The sequence below is a fragment of the Athene cunicularia genome (genome assembly GCF_003259725.1).
Source record: "Athene cunicularia isolate RWA chromosome 21 unlocalized genomic scaffold, athCun1 chr21_part1, whole genome shotgun sequence".
Classification (NCBI taxonomy): Eukaryota; Metazoa; Chordata; class Aves; order Strigiformes; family Strigidae; genus Athene; species Athene cunicularia.
Window position 1 is genome coordinate 983,518 of NW_020799127.1, and position 10,317 is coordinate 993,834.

The window sequence follows — 10,317 nt, forward strand, 5'->3', positions numbered from 1 at the left end:
GGAGTGACAGTGTGCCGTGTCCTCTCAGGCACGCTCCCGCCGCGGGCTGTGGTGCAGGGGGGGACACTGCGTTTCGGCGCCGTGGAACCCGCCGACGAGGGGCACTACGCATGTCGAGCGCGCAGCAGCGCCGGGCAGCATACGGCACGGGCCTTCCTCCGCGTGCAAGGTGAGTGTTGTCCCCAGTGTCCCTGTCACCCCCTTGTCCCCATCTTCCCCATCGTCATCATGTACATCATCACTGTCACCTCCCATCATCCGCATCCTCCATTTCCATCAGCCCCGTTGTCCCCACCAGCCCCATTGTTGGCATCACCCCTGTCACCCCCATCATCACCACCCTCATCAGCCCTGTCATCCCCATGACCCCCACATCATCCTCATCATCTCTGTCACCACCGCCTCCATCATCTCCTTCATCCCCCATTGTCTCCATCATCCACATCACCTGCCTCATTCATGTCACCCCTGTCATTGTCCCCACCATGCCCCATCAGCCCCCTGTGCCACCCTGACCCCCCACTTCCCGCAGCAGCCGGCACACCCCAGGTGCAGGTGAGCCCGGAGCGGACGGAGGTGCAGGAGGGCTCCACGGTGCGACTCTACTGCCGGGTCTCGGGGTCACCCACTGCCACCATCACCTGGGAGAAGCAGGGGGGAACCCTACCGCCGCAGGTGAGTGGGGTGCCGGCACCCTTGGGTGCTCCCAGGGGGGTGTGGGTGCACTGTGGGTGCTGCTCACACCCACCCTCATGCCGCAGTCCCGTGCCGAACACGCCGACATCGCCACGCTGGTCATCCCTGCTGTGACAGTGGCCGACGGTGGCATCTACCTCTGCGTGGGCACCAGCGCCGCTGGCACGGCCCGCGCCGCCATTGAGGTGGCAGTGGTGCCAGGTGAGGCGGGTGGGGGACACCAGCAGGGTTCGGGGACAGTTTCAGGGGGGCTGCAACCCACCCGTGTCCCCCCTTTTCCTCCTTGCAGGGACAGCACCACCCGTCCGCATCGAGTCCTCGTCCCCATCCGTCACCGAGGGACAGACGCTGGACCTCGACTGCGTGGTGGCAGGATCCAGCCCTGCCACCGTGACGTGGTACAAGCGTGGCAGCTCCCTGCCCACCGGCCACCAGGTAGGGTGCAGGCAGCGCGGGCAGCACCCTGAATCCTGCCCTGTCCCCTGCGATGTGACACTGATGCATGTCCCCAACCCCAGGTTTCAGGGTCCCGGCTCCGTGTCCCCCATGTCACGGCAGCTGATTCAGGCGAGTACGTGTGTCGGGTGAGCTTGGGGACCACTGTCCGGGAGGCGTCTGTCATTGTCACTGTCGTGGCCGGATCTGGTTCGTCCTACGGTGAGACGGGGCTCGGTGGCACTGGGGGGGACATGCTGGTCACAGACAGGTTGTCACAGCTCTGTCTTCCCCCCCAGGGCCACCAGCTTCCGGTGTCCCCGTCCGGATTGAGGCATCCTCATCCACGGTGGCTGAGGGACAAAGTCTGGACCTCAACTGCCTGGTGGCTGGGCAGGGACAGGCCACTGTCACCTGGTACAAGCGTGGGGGGGCCCTCCCGGCCAAGCACCAGGTAGGGGACAACGGAGGGTCATGTGCCCAAGGCGGGTGGTTGGGGTTGATTCACAGACCCATGTAAGCTTGGGTGGCCTCCTGTCAACCCAGGTGGCCCTGTGCAAGCCCATGTGGCCCATGCAAGCCCAACTGGCACTTTTGCAAGCCCAAGTGGCTCTATGTAAGCCCAGATGGCACTTGTGCAAGCCTGAGCAAGCCCAGTGTCCCTCATACAAGCCCAAATGGCCCCGTGCAAGCCGCAGCATCCCCACGGAAGCCCAAATGGCCCCCGTGTCCCCTCCCTGCAGGTGTCCGGCTCCCGGCTGCGGCTGCTGCAGGTGACAGCAGCCGACTCGGGCGAGTACGTGTGCCGGGTGACCAGCGGGGCCACCACCAAGGAAACTGCTGTCATGGTGACAATCCAGCCCAGCAGTGCCAGCGCCTACCGTGAGTGGGGACAGGGGGGTGACAATGCCACAGCAGCGGGTCCCCATGTGCCACAGCACTGAGCCAGCTCTCCCATGCCCGTGCTGGCAGCGCTCTGCTGTGGTCACTGGTGTCACCCTCTTGTCTCGGTCCCCAGCACCGGGCAGCGCGACTCCCCTGCGCATTGAGTCGCCGTCCTCTGCCGTGGCCGAGGGCCAGACCCTGGACCTCAACTGCGTCATTGCCAGCCCCACACAGGCCACCGTCACCTGGTACAAGCGCGGCGGGTCCCTCCCGGCCAAGCACCAGGTAGGGGACGTGGAGGGGGATGTCCCCAAGTTGGGTGGTAGGGATTGACCCACAGCCCTGTGCAAGCCTGAGTAGCCCATGTAAGGCCAGGTGGCCCCATGCAAGCTCTGGTGGCCCCAGGCAAGGTTAGGTGGCCACATGTAAGCTCAAGTGGCCCCGTGCAAGGTCAGGTGGCCTGTGCAAGCCCAGGTGGCCCATGCAAGCTTGGGTGACCCCACGGAAGCTGCGGTGGTTTATGTAAGCCCACGTTGCCCCATGCAAGCCCAGGTGGCCCATACAAGCTCAAATGGCCCTGTGCAAGCCCCAGCAGCCCCATGGAAGCCCAAATGACCCCTGTGTCCCCTCCCCGCAGGTGTCCGGCTCCCGGCTGAGGCTGCTGCAGGTGACAGCGGCTGACTCGGGCGAGTACGTGTGCCGGGTGACCAGCGGTGCCACCACCAAGGAAACCTCCATCATGGTGACGATCCAGCCCAGCAGTGCCAGCGCCTACCGTGAGTGGGGACGGGGGAGGTTACCCATGGGTGTGTGGCACTGCCCTGCAGTGTCCCCACATCTGGGATGAATCGTTCCCTGGGGAAGCCACCCATGGGTGTGCCCATTCCGGCTTCCTGAGCTCCTGGTGTCCCTTGGAGGGTCACATGTGGTGGTGGCCACAGTCTATAACCCATCTTGGTCCCCAGCCCCGGGCAACACGACCCCCTTGCGCATCGAGTCCTCGTCCTTGTCATCCCCTGTGGCCGAGGGCCAGACCCTGGATCTCAACTGCGTCATCGCCAGCCCTGCACAGGCCACTGTCACCTGGTACAAGCGCGGCGGGTCGCTCCCGGCCAAGCACCAGGTAGGGGACATGGAGGGGGATGTCCCCAAGGGGGGTGATTGGAGTTAACCCATGGCTCTGTGCAAGCCCAAGTAGCTCAGGTGGCCCATGCAAGCCCAGGTGGCCCCATGGAAGCCCATGTGACCTCATGCAAGTCCATCTGTCCCCATGCATGCCCAGGTGGCCGATGCAAGCCCAAGTGGCTCCATGCAAGCCCAGGTGGCCCTGTGCAAGCTTGAGTGGCCTTGTGCAATTGCAAATGGCCCTGTGCAACTGCTGATGGCTCTGTGCAAGCTCAGGTGGCCCCTGTGACCCCTGTGTCCCCTCCCTGCAGGTGTCCGGCTCCCGGCTGCGGCTGCTGCAGGTGACAGCAGCTGACTCAGGCGAGTACGTGTGCCGGGTGACCAGCGGGGCCACCACCAAGGAAATCTCCATCATGGTAACAATCCAGCCCAGCAGTGCCAGCGCCTACCGTGAGTGGGGACCAGGAAGTGACAGGGGACTGGGGGACCATGCCATGGTCCTTGGGGTGACCCTCCCATCTCTGTCCCCAGCCGTTGGTGTCACCCCCCCGGTGCGCATCGAGTCTTCGTCCTCCTCCGTGGCCGAGGGCCAGACCCTGGACCTCAACTGCATCGTGGCCAGGCAGGGTCAGGCCACCGTCACCTGGTACAAGCGTGGCGGGTCCCTCCCAGCCAAGCACCAGGTAGGGGACACCAGATAAGCATTTTGGGGTGGAAAAGGGATTTTGGGGGGGGTTGAGGGCTTTGTGTTCTCTTTCTCACGTGTCACTCCCCCAGGTATCAGGCACCCGCCTGCGCATCCCCCAGGTGACGGCGGCTGATTCGGGGGAGTACGTGTGCCGGGTGACATCAGGCGGTGTCACACATGAGACGTCCCTCATTGTCACCATCCAGACCGGCGCTGGCTCCTCTTACGGTACTGGGATGGGTGGGAGGTGACATGGGGACACGATGGGGCCATGGTGCCTGCCCTACTGATCCCATTGCCACTCCCAGCCGTCGGTGTCACGCCACCAGTGAGAATTGAGACCTCATCCGCCACCGTCACCGAAGGACAGACCCTGGACCTCAACTGCATGGTGGCAGGACAGGGTCACCCCCACGTCACCTGGTACCGGCGTGGGGGGGCTCTGTCCCCCAACAGCCAGGTGGGACGCTAGGGAGGTGGCATCACCCTGCAGGGCACAGCTCCACGTCAGACACTGATGTGTCCCCAACTTGTCACCTCCGCAGGTGTCAGGGACCCGCCTGCGCCTTGTCCAGGTGTCGGTGGCTGATTCAGGGGAGTACGTGTGCCGGGTGACCCTGGGGACCGTCACACAGGAGGCATCTGTCATTGTCACTGTGCCCGGTGGAGCTGGCACCTATTACCGTGAGTGCAAGCAAGAGGGAAGCGCTTGGGGACAGAGGGTGCCACCGTCATGACAAATGTCCCTTTTCCCTGTCCTCCCCCAGCCTCCGGCGTCTCCCAGCCCCTCCGCATCGAGTCCTTGTCGTCGGCCATCGCTGAGGGACAGATCCTGGACCTCAACTGCGTAGTGGCGGGATCCGGCCCCTCCACCGTGACGTGGTACAAGCGCGGTGGCTCCCTGCCCGCTGGCCACCAGGTAGGGTGCAGAGTGGGGTCACCCTAAATCTGTCCCATCCCCTGATCTCTGGTGCTGACTTATCCCCAAATTGTCCCCTCCAAGGTGTCGGGCACCCGCCTGCGCATCCCCCAGGTGACAGCAGCCGATTCGGGGGAGTACGTGTGCCGGGTGACATCGGGCGGTGTCACGCAGGAGACATCCCTTGTCGTCACCATCGATGATGGAGCCAACCCATCCCACCGTGAGTGCCACCCTTCGGGGGGTGGGTCCTGGTAGGTGACAGGGACCCGTGGGGACGTTTACCCTTCACTGCCCACGCAGCCACCGGCGTCACGCCGCCTATCCGCATCGAGTCCTCGGCATCCTCTGTCACCGAGGGACAGACCCTGGACCTGGACTGCGTGGTGGCCAGCCAGGGACAGACCACCATCACCTGGTACAAGCGTGGTGGGTCCCTCCCAGCCAAGCACCAGGTAGGTGGGGACACCAGCGGGGTGAGGGATGGTGGCCATGGGTGGTTTGGTTGATGCCACCATGCCCTGCCATCATGTCCCCAGGTTTCAGGGTCCCGCCTGCGGCTGTCACAGCTCTCGGTGGCCGATTCAGGGGAGTATGTGTGCCGGGCAGACACGGGCAGTGTCTCCCGTGAGGCTACCATCACTGTCACCGTCAGCTCCCGTGACAGCTCCAGCTACCGTGAGTGTGGCTACAGGGTGATAGAGGACGCCGGGGAGGGAGATGGGGGACATGGGTGACTGGTGGCTTCTCTGTCCCTTTGTCCCTGCAGGTCTGCAGAGCCCCATTATCTCCATTGACCCGCACAGCATGGCAGTGGCACCGGGCGAGGATGCCACCTTCAAGTGCCGTGTCCATGACGGTGCCCGGCCCATCAATGTCACTTGGCGGATGGGACCTGGACAACATCTCCAAGGTATGGTGGTCCCCAGGGTGGCCCCGGCGTGGTCCCCAGGGTGGCCCTGGTGTCAACAGCTCCTTCTTGCCCAGACAACGTGAAGATCAGCACCAACGGTTCGGTCATATCCATCACCGGTGCCCACGTGGGCAACCAGGGTGCCTACCACTGCGTGGCCTCCAACCGCTTCGGTGTCGCCAGCAGCGTCGTCAACCTCCTGGTGCAAGGTGCGAGGTGGCCGGAGTGGCTCTGTCCCTGTCCCCATGCACTTCAGATGCCTCTGGCATGGTGGTGTCCCCGTCACCATCTCTATGTTGGTGTCTCCCCTGTGCTCCAGATGCCCCTGGGGTGGTAGTGTCCTTGTCCCTGTCCCCATGCTGGTGTCCTCTGTGTGTTCCAGATGTCCCCGGGGTGGTGCTGTCCTTATCCCCATGTCCTCTCCATGCTTCAGGTGCTCCTGGAGTGGTGGTGTCCCTATCCCCACGCTGATGTCCTCCCCCTTCTCCAGGTGCCCCCACGGTGTCGGTGATGCCACCAGGCCCCGTGACAGTGAAGGAAGGCAAATCCCTCAGCCTGGAGTGCCTTGGCCGGGGCGAACCGCGGCCGCTGGTGCGCTGGAGCCGGTTGGGCTCCCGGCAGAAGGTGGAGCACCAAACGCTGCTGCACATGGACAGCCAGGCCATCCTGCAGGTCAGCAGGGCACCCTGGGGTGCTGTGGGGCGCCGGTGGGTGCGCAGGGCTCACCACCCACCCTGGCCCCTCTCCACCAGCTCTCACCGGCCAAGCCGGAGCACGCCGGGACCTATGTCTGCACGGCACACAGCGCCTTGGGTTCGGCGCAAGCCCGGGTGGACGTCAATGTGGAGACGGCCCAGCGGCACCCCGGTGCCCCTGAGGTCACTGCACCACCCACTGTCACCGTGGTGGCCGGGGACACCGCCACACTGCACTGCATGGCCAGAGGTACGGGGAGGATGAAGGACGGTGGCAGGGGAGGGTTCTACAGCTGTGGCACCCTGATGCCACGGTGATGGGCACCTGTGTTGTCTGTAGGCGAGCCGGCACCCCGGATCGAGTGGTCGAAGCTGCGGGCACCCCTGCCCTGGCAGCACCAGGTGGTGAACGGCACCTTGGTCATCCCCCGCGCCGCGCAGCAGGACTCGGGCCAGTACATCTGCAATGCCAGCAGCCCCGCCGGCTTCGCTGAGGTCTTCGTCACCCTCGACGTGGAGTGTAAGGGGGTGGGGGGGGTTGGGGTGCCCCTGGGTCCCTCCTGCCATCTCCACTGTTGCCATCACCCATCCTTGGCTCCTCTCTGTCCTTCCTCTGCACGTGGCCATCTCCATCGCCGTTCCCGCTCCCCCATCCAGCGCTTCCTCGTGGATCCATCCTCGCTCCATCCCAGCACTCATCCTCATTCCATCTCCTCTCGAGCTCTATCATCCAGCCCTTCCCATGGGTGTGTCCTTCCGCTTGTCCCGTCCCCATGCACATCCGTCTCTACTGCTCTCTCCTCCATCCATCCCCTGTTCATGGATCCATCCATCGCTCACCCATCCCCGCTCACACCCATCTCTCCATCTCCTCTCACACCCCTCCATCAACCTCTTCCTCATGGACCCACCCATCTCTTGTCCATCCCAGCTCACACCCATCTCTCAAACTTCTCCATCCACCCTTTCCTTGTGGATTCATCCATCGCTCATCGTACCAGCTCACATCCACCTCTCCATCTCCTCACACCCCTCCATCCATCCCTTCCTGGTGGATTCATCCATCTCATCCATCCCTGCACACACCCATCTCTCCATCTCCTCCCAAGCTCCTCCATCCATTGATCCATCCATCCATCCATTGACCCATCTCCTCCTGCCTTCCATCGCTCACCCATCCCAGCTCACGTCACCCTCTCCAGCTCCTCTCAAGCTCCTCCATCCATTCCTTTCTGGTGGATCCATCCATCACTCCTCCAGCCCAACTCACATCCATCTCTCCATCTCTTAACTCCTCCACCCATCCCTTACCTCGTGGATCCATCCATCTCTGGTCCATCCATCTCCACCCCACCCTCCCACCGATGATCTCCTTGCCCTGTTGACCCATTCATTGCTCCATCCCGGCCGTGGCTGAGTACTGACGGTACCGGCTGTCCCCGCAGCACCGCCATATGCCACCAGCCTGCCGGAGGAGACGGCGGTGCGCGCCGGCGACGCGCTGCAGGTGCAGTGCCTGGCCCACGGCACCCCGCCACTGCTCTACGCTTGGAACAAGGTCAACGGCAGCCTCTCAGCACGCGTCATCCACCGCGCCGGCCTCCTCCGCATCAGCCCGGCGCTGCCCGCTGATGCCGGCACGTACCGCTGCCTCGTCACCAACCGTGTTGGCACCGCTGAGACCTTTGCCCACGTGGTTGTCCACGGTGAGCCCCGCCCTGCCACGGGGCTGCCACGCGCCGGGGATGCCTGTGCCACCGGGTACCATCAGGGTTTTGCATCCTGCCCAGGTGACGCCGGTGACGGTGGGGACGCCAGCGGTGGTCCCTTGACAGTGCGGGTGACACCGGGGACCCTCATCAAGGGGGTGGGTGGCACCGCCGAATTCGCCTGCACTGTCTCCGGAGACCCCCGGGCACGTCTGGAGTGGCTGAAGGACGGTGGGGAGCTGCCCCCCACCCACACTGTGCGGGATGGGGTGCTGAGGTAAGGAGAGGGGGACAGGGCGGTGGGATCCCCCCTGCCTGCGCCCCCCGTGGGGTCCCACACCCCGGCTGTGTCCCCGCAGGATGCCGGAGCTGGCGTGGGGGGCGCAGGGGGTGTACGTGTGCCGGGCCAGCGCCCCTGGCGGGCAGGCGGAGGACAGGGCCACCCTCACCGTCCAGGGTAGGAGTGACACCCGTACACCACGGGACGCAGGCACCCCCTGACCTGTCCCCCAGGAACACTGGCACCCTGGGAGCCCCCATCTCCCCAAACCCAGGGGTGCCTGTGACCCACCCCCTCATGTCCGTGGGCACCTTGGGACCTCACATCTCCCCGCACCCATGGGCACCCTGGTACTCCCCATTTCTCCCCACTTCTCAGAGGGCACCTCGGTACCCCCTGTCTCTCCCAACACCCCTGGGCACCCCAGTACCCCAAATCTCTCCCCATGCCCACAGGGACCCCAGTACCCCCAAATGCTACCCATGCCAATGGGCACACCAGTATCTCCCACTTGTCCGCATGCCCCTGGGCACCCAAACACCCCCAGTCTCTCCATATGCCTGTAGGCACCCCAGTACCCTCAATCTCTGCCCACACCCATCAGCACCCTGGTGCACCCCATATCTCCACATGCCTGTGAGTACCCCGATACCCCCAGTCTCTCCCCATGCCCATGGGCACACCAACACCCCCAGTCTCTCTCCATACCTATGGCCACCCCAGTGGTCTCCCCATGCCCATGAGCACCTCGTTTCTTCCCACCTCTCACTCCTCTGATTGGCACCCCAGACTGCAATGTCTCCCCCATACCAGGAGGGCACCCCAAAACCCCCCTGTCCCCTCTAAGCTCTCCCCAGGGCCCTGATCAACATCCGGACGGCAGTGCAGACGGTGCTGGCAGGGACGGCAGTGGAGCTGGAGTGCCTGGGTTTGGGTGAACCCCGTCCCCACGTCACCTGGAGCAAAGTGGGGGGCCGTATCCGCCCCGGGGTGCTGGTCCGTGCCGGCACCCTCACCATTGAACGGGTAGAACGGGCGGATGCCGGGCAGTACCGCTGCACCGCCACCAACGCTGTGGGCACCGTCCAGTCCCACGTCATCCTCCATGTGCAAGGTGAGGGTGGGGACATGGAGATGGGGACGTACAGGTGGTGGCACCGCAGGGTGGTGACACCTTCGTGTGTCCCCAGCCGCCCCCCAAATCGCCGGGCAGCCAGAGGTGAAGGAGGTCTCGGTGGGTTCGGCGGCTGTTTTGCCCTGCTTGGCATCCGGCTTCCCAGTGCCGGAGATCACCTGGAGCAAGGTGAGATGGAGGGATGCAGGGATGGGGGTGCAGGGGATTGGGGGACACCCTGTGTGTGCTGATTGCTCTGCTGCAGCTGGAGGGAGAGCTGCCGGCGGGTGCCAGGGTGGAGGGGAACATCCTGACGCTGCCGGCCGTGCACCACGAGGATGCTGGCGTCTATGCCTGCGCTGCCGCCAACCGCCGCGGCCAGGAGACAGCTTACTACGTCCTCAAGGTCCGAGGTGAGGACGGACAGATGGACAGATGGACGGAGAGGGTCGAGGGGGCAATGTACCCCCACCCCTCCTGACCCACCCTTCCCCACAGACCGCCTGGTCCCCTATTTCGGGCAGACACCCCACTCCTTCCTCCCCCTGCCCACCATCAAGGATGCCTACAAGAGGTTCGAGATCCTCATCACCTTCCGACCTGATGCTGCTGACGGTGAGCACCAACGGGACCCCCATGTCCCCCCATGTGTCCCCCCCCATGTCCCCTCCATCATTTCCTCCTCCCTTCGCTCGCCCTCCCTTCCTCCCTCCCTCTCTCCACCCTTCCCTCTCCCTCCTTTAACTCTCCTTGATTCAACTAAGCTCTCCCCCAACTTGTGGAGGGGTTTCTCCTCCATCCTGGGCGTATTTTGGGGTCCCCATGGATGTGCCCCCACCCTCCCTGCCCGCGGTGGGC

General features: G+C 64.4%; 1 protein-coding gene across 1 annotated transcript in view; it reads left to right on the forward strand.

Moving 5' to 3' along the window:
* HSPG2 (heparan sulfate proteoglycan 2) overlaps positions 1-10,317 on the forward strand; it is a 26,774-nt gene that overhangs the window by 8,073 nt on the left and 8,384 nt on the right. The window contains exons 24-54 of the mRNA XM_026862912.1: positions 29-169; positions 533-675; positions 762-897; positions 986-1,131; positions 1,215-1,353; positions 1,431-1,585; positions 1,875-2,013; positions 2,150-2,301; positions 2,654-2,792; positions 2,982-3,139; positions 3,453-3,591; positions 3,673-3,824; positions 3,919-4,057; positions 4,138-4,289; positions 4,375-4,513; positions 4,597-4,748; positions 4,833-4,971; positions 5,052-5,203; positions 5,288-5,426; positions 5,518-5,661; positions 5,736-5,870; positions 6,152-6,333; positions 6,414-6,606; positions 6,697-6,876; positions 7,802-8,062; positions 8,147-8,342; positions 8,425-8,522; positions 9,193-9,459; positions 9,536-9,648; positions 9,725-9,872; positions 9,958-10,074. Of these exons, the coding sequence (XP_026718713.1) occupies positions 29-169; positions 533-675; positions 762-897; positions 986-1,131; positions 1,215-1,353; positions 1,431-1,585; positions 1,875-2,013; positions 2,150-2,301; positions 2,654-2,792; positions 2,982-3,139; positions 3,453-3,591; positions 3,673-3,824; positions 3,919-4,057; positions 4,138-4,289; positions 4,375-4,513; positions 4,597-4,748; positions 4,833-4,971; positions 5,052-5,203; positions 5,288-5,426; positions 5,518-5,661; positions 5,736-5,870; positions 6,152-6,333; positions 6,414-6,606; positions 6,697-6,876; positions 7,802-8,062; positions 8,147-8,342; positions 8,425-8,522; positions 9,193-9,459; positions 9,536-9,648; positions 9,725-9,872; positions 9,958-10,074 (4,785 nt within the window). The remainder of the gene's footprint in view (positions 1-28; positions 170-532; positions 676-761; positions 898-985; positions 1,132-1,214; positions 1,354-1,430; positions 1,586-1,874; positions 2,014-2,149; positions 2,302-2,653; positions 2,793-2,981; positions 3,140-3,452; positions 3,592-3,672; positions 3,825-3,918; positions 4,058-4,137; positions 4,290-4,374; positions 4,514-4,596; positions 4,749-4,832; positions 4,972-5,051; positions 5,204-5,287; positions 5,427-5,517; positions 5,662-5,735; positions 5,871-6,151; positions 6,334-6,413; positions 6,607-6,696; positions 6,877-7,801; positions 8,063-8,146; positions 8,343-8,424; positions 8,523-9,192; positions 9,460-9,535; positions 9,649-9,724; positions 9,873-9,957; positions 10,075-10,317) is intronic.